General features: G+C 43.7%; 1 protein-coding gene across 2 annotated transcripts in view; it reads left to right on the plus strand.

Annotated features, from left to right (window-relative positions):
• The window catches only part of LOC115079481 (sodium/hydrogen exchanger 10-like), a 1086723-nt gene that overhangs the window by 618376 nt on the left and 449511 nt on the right, over positions 1 to 18836 (plus strand). For both annotated transcript variants that reach the window (XM_029583104.1, XM_029583105.1), the window contains exon 5: positions 5254 to 5391. In XM_029583104.1, the coding sequence (XP_029438964.1) occupies positions 5254 to 5391 (138 nt within the window). The remainder of the gene's footprint in view (positions 1 to 5253; positions 5392 to 18836) is intronic.

Raw genomic sequence — 18836 nt, forward strand, 5'->3', positions numbered from 1 at the left:
ATCCCTCCCTTGTATATAGTTAATTTTCAGTCTCTTGTATATAGTTTACAAGCAGATAATAATCTATTGTAATAAGCTATTGTAATCTATTGTAATAATCTATTGTAAAGCTTGCTACTATATCATTTTATATTGTGAACCGTTATTTATATTCATTGTAAAGCTATTTGCTATGTTATGTTACACTGTGAACCGAGGTGATGTTTTGCTACGTGCCCCAGTATATAAAAACTCTTTAAATAAATAAATAAATAAATACAGTCGCAAAGGCCTTCCTGCCCATCAACCACGCAGACATCCTATCAAATTGTCCACATCTCTGAGCGCATGCAACATAGCCTCAGCCCATCAATTCTTCCATTGCTGAGCCACATGATTTCCACGATCCATGTCACTCCTATGGCCAGACTAGCCATGAGAAAAACTCAGTGGATTTTAAAATTTCAGTGCTGCTGAACCAAGATGGCTGCCACTCAGTGACACGAACTTACCTCGGCTCCGCGGCTCCTTGAGTAATTTCTTGAAAATTTGATTTCCTTGGCGATTATTTCTTGGCACGAGATGCCTCATACGAAAAGAAAAGCAAAGATTTGTGAAAATATTTCCTCAACACCTATTTCCTCGATGCGGCAGCCGTGAATCGATGATGATTTCGGACTTGTGCACCAGGACCTGGAAGGAGAGGCTGCTGGCGTCTGTTTTGGAGAGCGGCCATCAGACGCCCAGGCCGACGAAACATCTCTGAGCCCCCGGGCTCCAACAGTTCCAGCAAGGCCATTTCGAACCCCAGGATCATCGGGGCAGGAACAGCTTAATTTGATGGAATCAAATTCTGCTCCAAGGACTTATGACTCCCCGAAGAAGCGACGGAGGGATCCCATCTGCTTCGGTGTGAGCCCCGGTGAGGGCTCCGGGGGAGGTAAGAGGAAGCAACCCAGAAAGGAAATGGAGAGGCTGGTCTCCTAGAAGGGAGAGGTAAGGAGCCCAGAATTGATGGTGATTGTGGGGAAAACCGGTGGCGATTGCTGAAAAGTTTAAATCTGGAAGAAATTCGTAAAGTTCTTATAAGTATGAACAAGGCAATTTGTGAGTTGACTTCAGCAGTAAGGCAAAATATGGAAAAATCGGATGGTTTGGAAAAAAGAATTCAATCGATGGAAAAGACGATAGATAAAGTTGAAATTGAGATAACTGGTGTGAAAGAGGTTCAGTATAATTTTATTAAAACTGAAACTAGTGTGGGACTAGTATGGACTTCCTAGAGAATGAATTCGTCGAAATAACTTACGAATTTGAATTTCCCAGATCAAGATGGATGACAGCTAAGGACTTTTTCATAAGTTACCTTAAGAATATTCTGGGTTTATACTGAGGTTAATATTCCTATATTTTCAAAATGATTTATTACCTGATAAAAAGGAACAGAAGAGAGAAGATACCGAAGAGCCTGATAATTTATCTGAAATTTTGGAGAAATCATATGAAACAAAGATTGAGAATAGAGCGACTTTATTAATATCGTTTGTACAAACCATAGATAGAGATAATATTCTGAAAAAGTTTTTTCGAAAACAAAACTTATTATTTTATGGTTACCAGATAAGAATATTTCCGGATATAACCAAGAAAATGCAGGAAAATAGGAAAGAGTTCTTGATAATGAAAAAAGAAGTGATTTCACGTGGAGCTAAATATTTTTTGAGGTTCCTGTGCAGATGTATTCTTTTACATCAAGATAATAGATATATCTTCACTGACCCAGCACAGCTCCGTCAATATCTGGACTCCTAAACTCCCAGAACTAGGAGGGTTGGATAAGGTAGAATGGGTACACAACACTGAGTTTTTCCTGAGTAAGATGTATAAATTATTTCTGTAATCCTCTAATTATCTTTTTGGTTCTCCCATTGTTCTTATAATTGAGAGAAAAATGTATTTCCTTTATCCTATCAGGAGATTATGTGTGCATTGTAATGATTTCTTTCTTTATTTCAATATTCAATTTTCAATGTAAATTATTGAAATATCAATAAACAAAAAATGAAAAAAAAATTTGTCAGTGCTCTAAGCCATTCAACCGCTTTCATCCCTGATCCATATCATCGATCCAGTAACCAAATCCTCAGATGATCATGGTCACAGTCACATTCAATTTGGGTTGGAGAGCTCATATCAACACCCTCCAAACCCAAAATGCGTCGACTTCACTCCATGAAAAATCTCAAATCAACTTCCTGGAGCTTCGAGCCATGCATTATGCCCTTTATGCCTTCAAACACCCCCTCTCACACAAAACTTTGTGGATATAGACAGACAATATACTGGCAATGTGGTATTCGAACAAACAGGGACGCACAGGATCTTATCTGCTCTGCCAGAAAGCCATGAAGTTCTGAGCCTGGGCCCTTGCACACTCCTTGCATCTCCGGGCCACTTATCTAACGTACCAGCAGACCATCTCAATTGATGTTTCCATCTTCATGAGTGGTCTCTGACTCCATGTGTAGCGAGCAAAATCTTCTAGCGCTGAGGTCAGCCAACCATCGACCTCTTATGTCCGAATTCAACCACAAGTGGATAGATTCTGCTCCCTACCCAGGCATCAAAATGCGTTAGCCATGGACACCTTTGCGCGCCCCTGCAGCAAAGGCCACCTATATGCATCTCTTCTGATTCTGCTCATAGTCAAACCTCTCGTGAAGCTTCAATGATTCTCATAACCCCGTACTGGCCTCGACAAGTATGCTTCCCCATACTTCTCAACCTATCACTCCAGGAACCAATTCGCCTGCCCATGGGTCAATCTCATAACACAGACTCACTGGTATTCTCAGGTACTTGTAGCTTCATGAAACCCTTCGACACGCAAATCTTACCATTCGAAATAGACAAGATTTACCAAATGGCATGCACAAAAAGGTATTGGCCCCTTTTCCTGCTCCAATCCATCTCTATTAGGCTATCTAGGATACCTTTTGGATTCTGGTCCCCAGACATCCTCCACACAGGTACACCTCAGTTCCATCTCAGCGTACCACCAGGGAGTAGGGGATGCCCTGTTGATGGCTCAACCCCTTATGAATCAGCTTATCATGGGTTCTCTACAAATTACGCCTCCTCTATGATCATCGGTTACAGAATAGGGCCTAAATGTAGTGCTTACAAGGCTCATACGTTCACCGTTCGAGTCTTTGCATTCCTATGACATTAAAATTCTAACATGGAAAATTCTTGTCCTCGTAGCCATCACCTTCGCTAAAAGGGTCAGTGAGTTATAAGCCCTTGTTGCATAGTCGGTCACTAGGTTCCTCCGTGACCGACTGGTCCTTCGTACTCACCCTAAATTTCTTCTTAAGGTGGACACAGCCTCTCACTTACTCAGCCTATAGTCTGCCCACTCTTTCCCAAGGCCTCACTCTCACCAGGGCGAGGGGGTGTTGCATACCTTGGACTGTAAGTGTGCACTTGTATTCTATCTAGACCACACTGCACTCCACAGGAAATTCATCCAAATTCATCCAACTCTTTCCTTCTTTGACAAAGACAAGCTGAGAATTCCAGTGGGCAAACAAACTCTCTCCAACTAGCTAGCAGACTGTATCGAATTCTGCTATGAGGAAGCAGCTTTTCCTCTCCAGGATTGAGTGCAGGCACATTTTGTAAGGGCCAATTGGTAGCACACTATCGTTCAGTACCAATTGCCGACATCTGCTAGGCCCTCTACTGCTTAGATAAGGAAGTCCGTCAAGACTCTGTCTTGGAAAACTTTGTTCCAGTATAATCTCCAAATCCTTCCACAACCACCTGCTGTGATTTCAGGATGCCTCATCATTGCCAATAGCACCCCCAATTATTGTGCCTGCTGCACGAGTTGTCTGATGTTGGCCTGTTGTAATATGAGTCAGCCTGTAGCTTGCTAATCACCCATATATGAGGACTACCATCCTGCTTGTCCTGGGAGAAAGCAGAGTTGCTTACCTGTAACAGGTGTTCTCCCAGGACAGCAGGATGTAGTCCTCACAAAACCCACCCGTCATCCCGCGAAGTTGGGTCCGCTTACATTTAATATTTTGTTTTTCGCTTGCGCTTTTTGCTACAAATGAAACTGAACACAGGGATCATGGCATGCTGGGCATGCTCAGTGTGCCAGTCAAAGTTTCTAGAAACTTTGACAAAAGTGTTCCGTAGCAGGGCTCCGCTTGATTACGTCACCCTGCTGTCCTGGGAGAACATCTGTTAAAAGTAAGCAACTCTGCTTTCTGACTTCCCCATATTACATTTAAAACCAGAGACCTTCCAAATGCTTCCAATTCCTTCATTATTACCTATAGCTATAGGATGAAAAATGGGTTTGTTACTGTGAATTGTTATCATGAAAGATAGCAAATTAAAAGTAAAATGTTTGACACTGCGTGAGTATTGCTGCCTCTCATATATATATAAATATATTTTAAATGTTATAAAGTACTCAGTGGATATGGTTTTCTATTTATTTATTTAACACTTTTTTTTAATTTAACATGTTTTATATACCGACATTCATAAGCATATCACATCGGTTTACATGCAGCAAGGGAGAATAAAAAACTTAAACTGTGAAAGTGAAAAATAAGTTACATGTAACAGGGATATCACAGGAACAAGAAGGGAAGAGGTGAGAAAGGATCTAGATGACCTAGGAGGAAGTTGAAGAGAGAAACTAACTTAAAACCTATGGGGGTAATTTTCAAAAGGAGTTACATGCGTAAATGTAGCTACTATCGTAGCAATTTTCAAAAGCCATTTACTCAAGTAAAGTGCACTTATGTGAGTAAATCCTATGGACAAGTCAATGGCATATATTGTAGCAATTTTCAAAAACCCACTTACTCGAGTAAAGGGGTAGATTTTAAAAAGCATTTACTCGAGCAAACTGGTTTTTGCTCGAGTAAATACACTTTACTCAAGTAAGTGGGCTTTTCAAAATTGCTACAATATATGCCACTGAATTGTTCATAGGATTTACTCAAGTAAGTGCACTTTACTCGAGTAAATAGCTTTTGAAAATTGCTACGATAGTATGTCACATTTACATGCGTAACTCCTTGAAAATGACCCCAAGTGAATTTACTCGAGTAAATGCTTTTTAAAATCAGGCCCTATATGTTTTGGTGGGGGGTGGGGGGAGGGTGGTATTGACTCAAGGGGAGCGGCGAAAGTTTTCTACACTTTCATTTGCATTTTCAGTGCTTGCCTGTGCCTTCTCTTTTATAGACTTGTTTTATCTCAATCAATGACCTGTTTGAAGCCTTTGATGCTTTTCTGGAATTTCCATCTCTGGAATACAAGATATGGTTAACAATTGCAATCCATATTGCTGTCAATACGTTCAAAGAAAGCATAAGGTACCAGGTAAGCCTCCTGCCCAGTGAGGTAGCACTCATATAAACAGCAGGTAAGCATGTTACCACATTTAGTAAATAAATATATTTCCAAAAAGTCAGTGAGATAAAACTAATGTATAGTAATCCTCTTGAATAATGAAATACCACTCACATACATTACCAGGTTAACCTGCCTAGTGAGAACATTTCTGTGTTACCAGATAAGTTGTGAAGGGCAGTTGCAGAGAGGGTATTGCAGACATCATCTCCTTTAGTGGCACAGGGTGGCAAGGCTGGAGGCTAGGCATGGGCAGACCTGTGAGGCTAGAATGGAGATCGAAAGTGAGGTGCTGGCTGGTATGGACCTCTGAAGCAGGGTGCAGATAACCACAGGAAAAGACTGGCAAGTGTGCTGGTAGCGTGGCTTGGAATGGCAGGAACAGACCGGATCTGGATGCAGGTAAGAGTGGAGTGAATGCAGTGAGACCACTGGGGACAGGGAAATACTTACATTTCCTGAATGTAATTCACTTTGAAGTGCCTAAAAAGCAGAATATAAAATAAATAAACATACATAAATTAATAATTAGTGGCTATCTATAAGAGTAATTTGCTACACTGTGGCTAGAACAGTCTAAAAATATAGTTCTATAAGGTAGGGTTGCTCAAGTTTTCTGTCCTTAAGAAGCAATTACCGTAAATAGTAAAGCAATCAGCCTCTGAATATCTTCCTACTGTTCACCTCATACAACTATTTCCTTCAGAGGTGAGCCTTGGGAGGGTGGGCAGTTGCTTACTGTTTCCCATCAAGTACAGATATATGAGGCAATCTTATGCAAAGAAATATAAGAATAGTTTTCAAACTGTCCATATTGAGAGAAAGTTTATGGGTACAATTTACTGGTGGACTTGGCATGCCTTTTCAAAGCAACAGTATGAGTGTGCTTTCAAGTAGAAAGTTCCTGCAGGTTCAAAGATATTTGCACCTGCTTTTTTTCATGGAAAATAATGTTGCATGTAGCAGCCGCGGCAGTCCCATGGCCAGGTCCTCTTACCCTCTGCTTCTTAATCCAGCATCTGGCTCACTTCCCTCATGGCTGTAGGCCACCAGCTAAGTCCCCGGGCCATCCCCAGCACTCCTGGTTCTAAGACGGACTCCTGTGCTCCGTGGCAGGCCTCTCTGCATCACTATCTCTTTTAAAGGGCCCGCGGCGGGAGGGAATTTTGGCTGCGGCCCAGGATGATGATGTCGCTGAAGCTCCAGTATATATGGCCAGGCTCAGCTCCTGTTAGTCGCCTTTGCAATAGGTCTCCATGGTGGTCATGTACTTCATTGCCTCCTGGTGATTCCTTCGTGTTCCTGGTTCCTGTTTCTGGTTTGTCTTATTTGTTCCTGTGTCCTGCTACCCAGATTTCCTTATGGACTGATCTTCTCCTTGACTCGACCACTTGCTTTGCCCGACTATGCTATTGATCTTCTCCTGGACCCGACCTCTGCTTTGCCCGACTACACTATTGATCTCCTGTACCTGACCTCTGCTTTGCCAGACCACGCTATTACATAAGAACATAAGAAACATAAGAAATGCCATACTGTGTCAGGCCAAAGGTCCATCAAGCCCAGTATCCTGTTTCCATCAGTGGCCAATCCAAGTCACAAGTACCTGGCAAGTACCCAAACATTAGATAGATCACAAGCTACTATAGCTTATTAATTACCGTAATAGCAGTTTATGGATTTATCTTCTAGCAACTTACCCTTGATCTTCTCCTGGACCCAAGCTCTGCTTTGTCCGACTACGCTATTGATCTTCTCCTGGACCACAACTCTGCTTCGCCTGACCATGCTACTGATCATCTCCTAGTTCAGTCCTCTGCTTTGCCTGACCAGGTTACTGACCATCTCCTAGTCCAGACCTCTGCTTCACCTGACTACGCTATTGCTTCTCTCCTGGACTTGATTTCAGCCTTGCCTTGCCACTGCTCCTTGATTGCCACCTGCCCTAACTTCAGCCTATTCTATGATGCCTCCGCTGTCTACGTCCTTGACTTGGCTTTTCAGGCTTCTGCCTGTTCTTGCTCGGGCACCCCCTGTCAGACTTTGGTTTCCTATTGGCGCCTGGGTCTCCGGGACTCCGCCTCATCCAGAACAGACTCTTCAGTTTCGCTGTTCCTGCCTCTGGGCTGACCTCTCCATCTTCTCATCGACAACTACATACGGAGGCCCACCTAATTCCAGCCGGCCCCACTATTTATTTTTCTATTTTTTTATTTAAAATCTTTTATATACCGTCGTGAAGATATTTACCATCACAATGGTTTCCTGGAAGGCACATATAGTAACATAAAGTATATAAATCAAGTTAACGTTAATAAAAGTGCCCAAAAATGCTTCGGTAACAAACTGTATTCAAATATACAATTATATGAAGGTACCCAAAGGCTCAACCCGCAGGGAACGATGGGCTGGTATTAGCGAAGCTCCTGCCCAGCCTCCGTCAGTCAGCCCACTCCGCCTGCCAACGGAGGGGACCTGTAGGATCACTCCTACGGGTAGCGTCAACCCCACCTTGTCCCAAGGGTCCACCTCCTGCGCAACAGGTTGCAAAGGCCATGGACTCGGTGGAGCCACGTGCCCTCCAGACAATTCCTGGCCTGGCTTCAAAGGTACAAGAACAGCAACGATTTCTTGAGGCACTGGTCTCTTCCATTGAGCGTCTGCACACCCGGCTTGATGCCCCAGTCTTGTAATCCAGTTCCAGCACCAGGTTTCTCCAACCAACAGTCGTCTCCCTCTACCTCCAGGGCCTTGCTGGCCCTACCAGCTCTGCCTCGTTTCAATGGTGACTCCAAGCTCTGCAGAGGGTTTATCAACCAATGCTACATGCAGTTTGCTCTGCAGCCCTTCATCTTCCAAGATGAACTTACAAAGGTTAAGTTTATCCTGTCTTGTCTGGAGGGGAAGGTGTTGGCCTGGGCCTTGCCCTTATGGGAGCATTTAGATTCACTTCTGCAAGAACTGTCTCGCTTTTGTGGCTGTATTTCGTTGGACCTTCGATGACCCTGGGAGGAATGCCATGGCAAGTGCTAATTTGTTTCACCTCCAACAGGGCCAAAGGAAGCCTGTTTAATACATGATTGAATTTCGGACGTTAGCCACCGAGCCTCTCTTGGCAAGAAGATTGCCTATGAGCTATCTACCTGAATGAACTACACTCCTCAGCTAAAGGATGAATGGCAGCTAGGGAGCTCCCTCCCTCGCTGGAGGATCTTATCGATCTGACTGGACGAATTGAGCATCATCTCCAAGAGTGCCATCGGCAGAATTGGATGCCCAGAAGGTCCACTCAGGAATGCTCCCGCTCAACACCAACCACCAGCCCTGCCACGGATAGGGTTCCTCTTGTGGCCAAATTGGAAAGAACCCATGCAGTTGGGCTGTGGGCAGCTGTCCCTGGAAGAGTGCCTCTGGCGGAGACAATCAGGCCTGTGTTTGTATTGTGGAGCACAGACTTGTTCAATCCGTCCGGGAAACTACCAGTCCTAAGTTCAGTAGGGGTCCTGAACTTGGGTGCTATCTCATCGGCCCCTCAGTTGTCCTTACCAGTCACACTGACCTGGGACTCCCGGTCCTTCCCAGTCTTTGCTCTGGTTGATTCCGGAGCAGGAGGAAATTTTATTCTCAAAGATCTAGTTCAGCTATTAGGTATTGATACCCATCCCTTGGAAACTTCCTTGTGTATTGCATCAATTTATAGTGAGTCATTACCTGGCCAGATCTCCTTGACTACAGAGCCAGTTCGTCTCCTTACTGGCGCCCTCCATTTTGAAGAAATTGAACTCGTTTGGAAAAATCGATTCATCTGGTAGTCCTGGGACTACCTTGGCTCCAACATCATTCTCCCGAGTTTGACTGGGGGTTGCGCCAGCTGATTGAGTGGAGTCCAACTTGCCACCAGACCTGCTTGAAAAAAGGTGGTACCGCCTCCCACAGTTTGGCTACCACCTCCTCTGGCATGCCAGCTCCTTATATAGACTTCGAAGATGGCTTCTCAAACAGAAGAAGACATCCTTCCACCTCTTCGCAGGTTTGATTGTCCCATTGAGCTCTTGCCTGGAACTACGCCTCCTCAAGGGCAGACCTACCCCCTCTGTCACTACCAGAGACTAAAGCTATAATGGAGTATATCCGAGAGAACCTAGCTAAAGGGTTCATTCAACCATCAACCTCTCCTGCTGGAGCGGGATTTTTCTTCGTCACAAAGAAAGATGAATTCCTAAGGCCGTGTATTGATTACCAAGGCTTGAATGCCATCACTCATAAAGACAAGTATCTGTTGCCCTTTATCTCAGAACTCTTCGACTGTTTACAAGGAGCTTCCATCGTTACCAAATTAGATCTACGCAGAGCCTACAACTTGGTACGCATCCATCCAGAAGACATCTGGAAAACGGTCTTTAACACCAGGGATGGGCATTACGAATATCTGGTGATGCCCTTCGGCCTTTGTAATGCTCCAGCCATATTTCAACGGATGATTAATGAGATCTTCAGAGACCTCTTTTAAGTCAAGGTTGTAGCATACCTTGGTGATATCCTTCTCTTTTCTAAGGATCTTGCTATGTACCATGCATATGTGCGCACGGTCCTTCAACATCTCCGTGAGAATCATCTCTTCGCAAAGTTGGACAACTGCCTCTTTGAACAGTCTAGTTTTCCCTTCCTGTGGTATATAATCTCGCAGCAAGGATTTTCCATGGATCCTGAAAAACTTAAAGGAATCCAAGATTGGCTTTGGCCCGTAGGCCTCCGAGCATTGCAACGATTCCTTGGATTTACAAACTATTACCGCCATTTCATTTCTCATTATTCGTCTTTCGCGGCTCCTTTAACTGTGATGACCCGCAAGGGCCAAGATACCCGGAACTGGACCCCGGAAGCCGTTACAGCCTTTCAGCACCTCAAAGAGACCTTCCTTGATGGACCCTGCCTTCATCATCCTGACACAAACTGCCCCTTTCTGGTCAAAGTGGACGCCTCTGCTATTGGGGCCGGGGCGGTTCTGAGCCAAACAGTCAACATCCGGATCCTTGGTTCCATGTTTTTCTATTCTTGCAAGTTCTCCCCTGCAGAAGAAAACTATAGTATTGGAGACCGAGAATTATTCGCTATAAATTAGCCTTGGAGGAATGGCGCTCAGCATAAACTTACGATATATTTACTAATCAGAAGAACCTTGAACACTTGAGTCATGCCCAACGTCTCAATGCCCATCAAGCCCAAAGGGCTTTGTTCTTCTCTAGGTTCAACTTTGAACTCCGGTATTGCCCAGCTGGAAAGAATCTCTGAGCAGATGCCCTATCTCATTCCTTCGAACCTAAAGCCATTCCTGAAGAACCCAGACATATCATTGACCCAGCTTGTATCTGCTTGGCTGCGACTCACCCAGTCCCTGCTGGGAAAACTGTTGTGCCCCGTCACCTCTGTGAAAGAGTTCTCCAATGGGTACATGATTCCAAGTTTTCTGGCCACCCAGGGCGAGCACGAATTCTAGCTCTGCTCCAGTGGTTCTTCTGGTGACCCACTATGGTCTCTGATGCAAGAGCAAACGTTGATTCCTGCAATACCTGTGCTCAACAGAAACCCCTGGTTGGTCGACCTTGGGGGTTTGCTCCCAACAGCTTCCTACTCCCAAAGACCATGGGCACAACTCTCCACGGATTTCATTGTGGAATTACCATCATCTAAGGGTCACACAGTCATATGGGTTATCATCAACAGGCCCATTTTGTTCCATTGCCAGGCTTACCTTCTGCTCCAGAATCGGCACGCCTGTTCTTCCTCCACATATTTTGTCTGCACAGCTTACCCAAGGACATCGTTTCAGACATGGGTCAACAGTTCGTCGCCCGTTACTGGTGTGCTCTTTGCAGTAAGTTTGACATTAACATCACCACAGCTTACCATCCACAGGTCATTGGACAAGCTGAATGTATGAATCGCTCTTTGAAGGCCTTTCTTTGCACCTTTATAAATGACCATCAAGACAATTGGTCCAAACTTCTTCCTTGGGCGGAGTTCTCCAACAACTCCCATATTGAAGCTGCCAAAGGGATGTTGCCTTTCTCTATTGTTTATGAAAAGCAGCCCCCGACCACCTCTACCCATGTCACTATCAGTACCTTCTCCAGCTGCGCAAGTCACTGCAGATACCCTCAAGGCTCTCTGGAATCAGACAAATCTTTTCCTACGCCAAGCTACAACCAGGGCCTAGAAATCTGCTGATACTCATCGATGCTCTGCTCCTGAGTTCCTCCCTGGCCAGAAAGTCTGGTTGAGTACACGATACATTCATCTTAAGATACCTTTCCAAAGGTTCGCACCTAGATACATCTGATCTTTTCCAGTCACCCAGTCACCCGTCGTGTTGGACCTGTTACTTACCAGCTTCTGCTGCCTCCAACTATGGGAATCCACAATACTTTCCATGTGTCACTTCTGAGGCAGTAATTCTATCCTGAGCTTCGCGCAAGGTTCCTGAACCATCCCAGCTGGTTGTAGAGTCCGACACCACTTACAAGGTCCATAAAGTTCTTGATGTTCGCCATAGGGGACACCGGTGGGAATACCTCCTCTCCTGGGAGGGTTACGGCCAGAAGAGAATTCGTGGGAACTAGCTCATAACATCCTGGATAAAACCTCATACTCCAGTTTCATCGTGCTCATCCGGGCAAACCAAGACCTCCAAGGGGGGGGGGCATAAGGGGAGGGAATTGTTGCGGCCCTCTTACCCTCTGCTGCCTAATCCAGCATCTGGCTCCACTTCCCTTGTGGCTGGCGGTCGCTGGCTCTGTCCCCGGGCTGTCTTTGGCGCTCCTGATTCTACGACGGACTCCAGTGCTCTGCGGCAGGACTCTCCGTGTGGACCGCAGAGAGATGTCACTGTCCAGGGCCGCACCCCTCCCTAGGCATGCGTGCACACATCTCTGCTTCCCTTAAATGGCCCATGGCGGGAACTTGGCTGTGGCCCCGGATGATGACATCACTGAGGCTCTGGTATATAACGCCTGGCTCAGCTCCTGTTAAGAACATAAGAACATGCCATACTGGGTCAGACCAAGGGTCCATCAAGCCCAGCATCCTGTTTCCAACAGTGGCCAATCCAGGCCATAAGAACCTGGCAAGTACCCAAGTCTATTCCATGTTACTGTTGCTAGTAATAGCAGTGACTATTTTCTAAGTCAACTTAATTAATAGCAGGTAATGGACTTCTCCTCCAAGAACCTATCCAATCCTTTTTTTAAACACAGCTATACAAACTGCACTAACCACATCCTCTGGCAACAAATTCCAGAATTTAATTGTACATTGAGTAAAAAAGAACTTTCTCCGATTATTTATTTTATTTATTTATTTAATGGCTTTTATATACCGACGAACGTTGGGAACATCTCATCGGTTTACAGAGAATACAAAATTTAGCAACAGGCTTTACAATTAACGCATGATTATATGAAGAACAGTTAAACCAATAGTGATTACATATAATAGCTTCGTTTTTACAAGTAATATATGGGTAAGGAGGTTAGGTAAGGAAGGTTAGCTAACTTGGAGGAGCAGAAAAATCTGAATATAGGGGGGATATCTACATTTATAGGGTAAATATACATGAGTATGAGATTATATCGTCCTTTGTAATCTCCTTATTTACACTTAATGGAAAGAATGAGGGAAAGGGGGAATATGTACAGAGGAAAGGAGGTGGAAAGGCAAAGGGGAGGAAGGGGGGTGGGGAAGGGGAGGAAGAGTCAATGGAAAGGATGGGGCCTTGAAGAGTATGATGGGGTGGGGAGGGGGGTGGGGTTGGAGTGGGAGAGAGGGAGAAGGGGCGCAGGATAGGAGTAGGGGGAATGTTAGGTGAGTGGGCGTAGGTTAGGTGTATGAGTGCGATTAGTTTTAAATGTGCCACATGCTAACTTCATGGAGTGCCCCCTAGCCTTTCTATTATCCAAAAGAGTATATAACCAATTCACATCTACCCGTTCTAGACCTCTCGTGATTTTAAACACATCTATCATATTCCCCCTCAGCCGTCTCTTCTCCAAGCTGAAAAGTCCTAACCTCTTTAGTCTTTCCTCATAGGGGAGCTGTTCCATTCCCCTTATCATTTTGGTAGCCCTTCTCTGTACCTTCTCTATCGCAATTATATCTTTTTTGAGATGTGGTGACCAGAATTGTACACAGTATTCAAGATGCGGTCTCACCATGGGGCGATACAGAGGCATTATAACATTTTCCGTTTTATTCACCATTCCCTTTCTAATAATCCCAACATTCTGTAGGCTTTTTTGACTGCTGCAGCACACTGAACCAACGATTTCAATGTGTTATCCACTATGACGCCTAGATCTCTTTCTTGGGTTGTAGTACCTAATATGGAACCTAACATTGTGTAACTATAGCATGGGTTATTTTCCCTATATGCATCACCTTGCACTTATCCACATTAAATTTCATCTGCCATTTTGATGCCCAATTTTCTAGTCTCACAAGGTCTTCCTGCAATTTATCACAATCTGCTTGTGATTTAACTACTTTTGAACAATTTTGTATCATCTGCAAATTTGATTATCTCATTCGTCGTATTTCTTTCCAGATCATTTATAAATATATTGAAAAGTAAGGGTCCCAATACAGATCCCTGAGGCACTCCACTGCCCACTCCCTTCCACTGAGAAAATTGTCCATTTAATCCTACTCTCTGTTTCCTGACTTTTAGCCAGTTTGCAATCCACGAAAGGACATCGCCACCTATCCCATGACATTTTACTTTTCCTAGAAGCCTCTCATGAGGAACTTTGTCAAACGCCTTCTGAAAATCCAAGTATACAACATCTACCGGTTCACCTTTATCCACATGTTTATTAACTCCTTCAAAAAAGTGAAGCAGATTTGTGAGGCAAGACTTGCCTTGGGTAAAGCTATGTTGACTTTGTTCCATTAAACCATGTCTTTCTATATGTTCTGTGATTTTGATGTTATAACACTTTCCACTATTTTTCCTGGCACTGAAGTCAGGCTAACCAGTCTGTAGTTTCCCGGATCACCCCTGGAGCCCTTTTTAAATATTGGGGTTATATTTGCTATCCTCCAGACTTTAGGTACAAAGGATGATTTTAATGATAGGTCTCCACGCTGGTCGTGTACTTCATTGCCTTCTGGTGATTCTTTTATGTTTCTGGTTCCTGATCCCTTCGGGTTCCTGTTTCTGGTTTGTCTGATCCCTTCGGGTTCCTGTTTCTGGTTTGTCTTCTATGATCCTTTGTTCGTGCTACCCAGCTTTCCTTTCGGATTGATCTTCTCCTGGAGCGACCACTGCTTTGCCTGACTATGCTATTGATCTTCTCCTGGACTCGACCACTGCTTTTACCTGACTATGCTATTGATCTTCTCCTAGACCTTTTCTATTGCCTTGCCTGACTATGCTATTGATCATCTCCTAGTCCAGACCTCTGCTTCACCTGACCATGCTACTGATCATTTCCTAGTCCAAACCTCTGCTTCACCTGTCCATGCTACTGATCATTTCGTAGTCCAAACCTCTGCTTCACCTGACCACGCTACTGATCATCTCCTAGTGCAGACCTCTGCTTCGCCCGACCATGTTATTGCTTCTCTCCTGGACTTGCCTTGCCACCGCTCCTTGATTGCCAGCTGCCCTGACTTCAGCTTGTTCTATAACACCTCTTTGTCCTGGACCTGGCCCTTCAGGCTTTGGCCTGCTCTTGCTCGAGCGCCCCCTGTCAGACTTTTGTTCCTATTGGCACCCATATCTCTGGGACTCCGCCTCATCCAGTATAGACCTCTTCAGTTTCACTGTTTGCTGCCTCTGGGCTGACCACTCCTGCTCCTCATCGATGACTACACATGGAGGCCCACCTAACTCCAGCCAGCCCCGGTACCCAAAGCTCCACCCGCGGGGAATGAAGGCTGGTATTGGCAAAGCTCCAGCCGGTTCTCAGTCAGTCAGCCCACTCCACCTGCTATCAATGGGGACTCGTAGGATCACTCCTACGGGTAGCGTCAAACCCAATTCGGCCCAAGGGTCCACCTCCTGCGCAACAAATAACATGCATGGATATGAAAATATGATCTGTACATGTTATTCCCCTTACCCTGCCCTAAACAAGTCCCTGGTATCTCCTCTCAAATCTGGCTAACGGAATACTGCATATACTGAGGCAATTTTCAGACCACTAATTTATGTACATAAATTAGCTACTGCTCAACTTATCCAACAATATACTAAGAGGATTTGATAACAAAATAGGTCACATACTAATCCTTCTCAACCTTTTCCGCTGCATTTGGACACAGTTGACCACAAAAGCTAATTTCTAGTCTAACAACATAGGGCTCTCAGGCAAAACTCTTGACTGGTTCACTTCTTTTCTAAAAGACAGATACTTCAAAGTCTCCATCAACAACAACGAATCAGAAGCCATACCCCTTGAAACAGGAGTACCACAAGGGTCCACTCTTTCGGCCACACTCTTACCAGGTTCTTATGGCCTGGATTGGCCACTGTTGGAAACAGGATGCTGGGCTTGATGGACCCTTGGTCTGACCCAGTATGGCATTTTCTTATGTTCTTATGCCAACTCCTATCAAGCCTAGGAATAATTTACTACACGTATGCTGACGACATACAACTCCTCATTCCAATTACATCCACCACCGAAGATGCACTGATATTAGCCGCCTCTCACCTCGATTCGATCAAAAATATGCTAAATCACCTAAAACTATGTCTTAACATGAGAAAAACTGAATGCATCCTAATCGAAAGAAAAAACTCAGGATCCAAAACCAACCCATCCTTCCAAATAGACAACATCCACATTCAACTTAAAGGCAACATAAAAGACCTCAGTATTTGGATTGACAATGAACTATCCTACAAAAAACATATCTCAACAAAACAAAGGAAGGGTTTCCACAAACTCCAAATATTTAAACACCTAAAACCGATGCTTCACCACTAAGACTTCAGAACAGTCCTACAATCTCTCATCTTCACCAGCCTTGACTACTGCAATTCTCTCCTGATAGGTTTACCTAAAGAGACCTTAAAGCCACTTCAATTACTTCAGAACGCCGCAGCGAGAGCCCTTACCGGCAAAAAGAATTCAGAACACATCATGCCCGTACTCAACAGTCTACATTGGCTTCCAGTTGAAAAAAGAATTGAGTTCAAAATACTAACAGTCCTACACAACGCAATTTACAAAACAGATAACACAAGCCTTGACAATGTCATACATATACACAGATCGCAACGTACAACTAGAACAGCATGCAAACTACAACTAGAAATACCGTCACTCCCATTCGCCAAGCTATCTACCACAAGGAACAGAGCCATATCCATCGCCGGTCCGAAATTATGGAATTCACTACCAGAGCACTTGAGCTCACAAAGCAACATTAAGCCATTTAAAAAAGAGCTCAAAACATGGATATTCAGCCAAACATTCAAAGACGGTATTGGTTAATCTCACACAACATAACATAACAGACCCAATGCATAACCTTTATTGGATATGCAATGGAACTACTAAGTCTATGACTCAGAACGTTTTAAGCTATAAATTATTTGGTTGATCACAGATATACCCTGTTATAATCATTTGAAGTTTTTGCTTGTATTAAGTTTGTTGAATGTTCTTCAGTTTCTAAGTTCACTGTTAAATGTAATAGGTTGTTGTACTTTATTTTTTATTTATTTAAGGTTTTTCTATACCGGCATTCATGAAAGCGTTCACATCATGCCGGTTTACATGAAACAGGGGTGTGAAGAACAAACCAAGAACATAACTAAACGTGATGAAGAGATGCAGTTACAATTAACAGGGGCTGTAAACTGGGAGGAGGAAAAATAGAGAGAGAAAGAGGAGGTTAATTATATACAATAGTACAGTATATATACATAATCCGAAATATATAGTTGCTGTAAACCGGAGTGAAATATATAGTTACTTGTAAACCGGAGTGAAGGCTGCTAGCTATACCTCGGTATATAAAATTTTTTAAATAAATAAATAAATCGGTTTACACATGGAAATGGAAAATTGCCCTCATAAGTATTAAGATCTCTCCTTAAAGTTCTGAATCCCTGGTTCCAGTTACAGTTCTTTCTCTGGCTTGTGCTTGAATCAGCAGAGCAACAAACAGGAGATTCCTAATGACTGCTGTGATACTGAGTGGATCTCACCTTATTTAGCATTTCAGTGAGCAAATAACAGCATAAGCATATGGAACCAAGCTAGCCTTCTGCCAATAGAGAAAACTCTTATGTAGTAAAAGAAATTGTTCTATTTAGGGAGTGTCATAAAATGAGGGTAGTGAGCCCTTATGCTGTTGTTAGGTTTATACAGACTATCTTGTGTGAGGACAAGATAGGCCTTAGCAGGCAGCAGCTGATATGCTACAAGGCCAAATATTCTGCCTGACCAGCCATCTCCCCTATATTTATTTATTTATTTATTTATTTATTTATTTAAAATGTTTCTATACCGCTTTTCCAAACAAGGTTTTATCAAAATGGTGTACAAAAGACACAAATCATAAAAATAAAATAAAATAACATAATTAAAAATTACACAAATCTTATAATAAAATAAGAATACAATAAAACAAGTTCATAATTATTAAATCCTAACAAAAACAAGATAAGTGCCATCTTCTACAATATAGTGGTATATCAGGGGAAAACTGAAAAATTTGGTTTGAGCCTGCAGGTTCTGGTAGTCAGCAGGGCTTTTCAGGCCAAATACAAGGAAGGTAGAAGTACACAAGGTTGGAGACCAGGCTGAGGTCAAGGCAGGTGGAGAACGAAGAAAAGTCAAGGTCCAGGCTGAGATCTAGGTAGGCAGAGAACAAAATGAAGTTAAGATCCAAGCTGAAGTCAAGGCAACAGGAAATGAGGCCAGGGGTGAACACAACAGAACAGACAGGAAAGGGCAAGGCTGGAACAAAGCAAGGCAGGAACACATGAGAAAAAAACGAGGAACAAGGCAGGAACATATGTGGCAACTAGCACTGCAGAATAAGCAAGAGACCTATTGTGAAGGCACCTGTTGCAAAGGCTTTGAGCTTCCTTTTATATTAGGTAGGATGTAATGTCACCTGTGCATGTCAGGAAGTTCAACTAGCAGGCCCTATAAAAGGGGCAAAGGAACTGCAGGAAGTTCAGCCATGTCTTGGAATGCAGCGCAATGCTGGAGGAACTTCAGATTAGAGGTGAGGGACATAACAATGTCCCCCTGTTCTCCCCTGTCCCCAGGACCCTAGACTTGGGTTTATTAGGAAAGAGCTGATAAAACCTCTTGGTTAGGAGATGGGCTTGAACGTTACCTGTTGGTACCCAGGAGATTTCTTTCAAAACCATATTCATATGAACATAAGAAAAT

This window comes from Rhinatrema bivittatum, chromosome 17 (genome assembly GCF_901001135.1).
Source record: "Rhinatrema bivittatum chromosome 17, aRhiBiv1.1, whole genome shotgun sequence".
Taxonomy (NCBI): Eukaryota; Metazoa; Chordata; class Amphibia; order Gymnophiona; family Rhinatrematidae; genus Rhinatrema; species Rhinatrema bivittatum.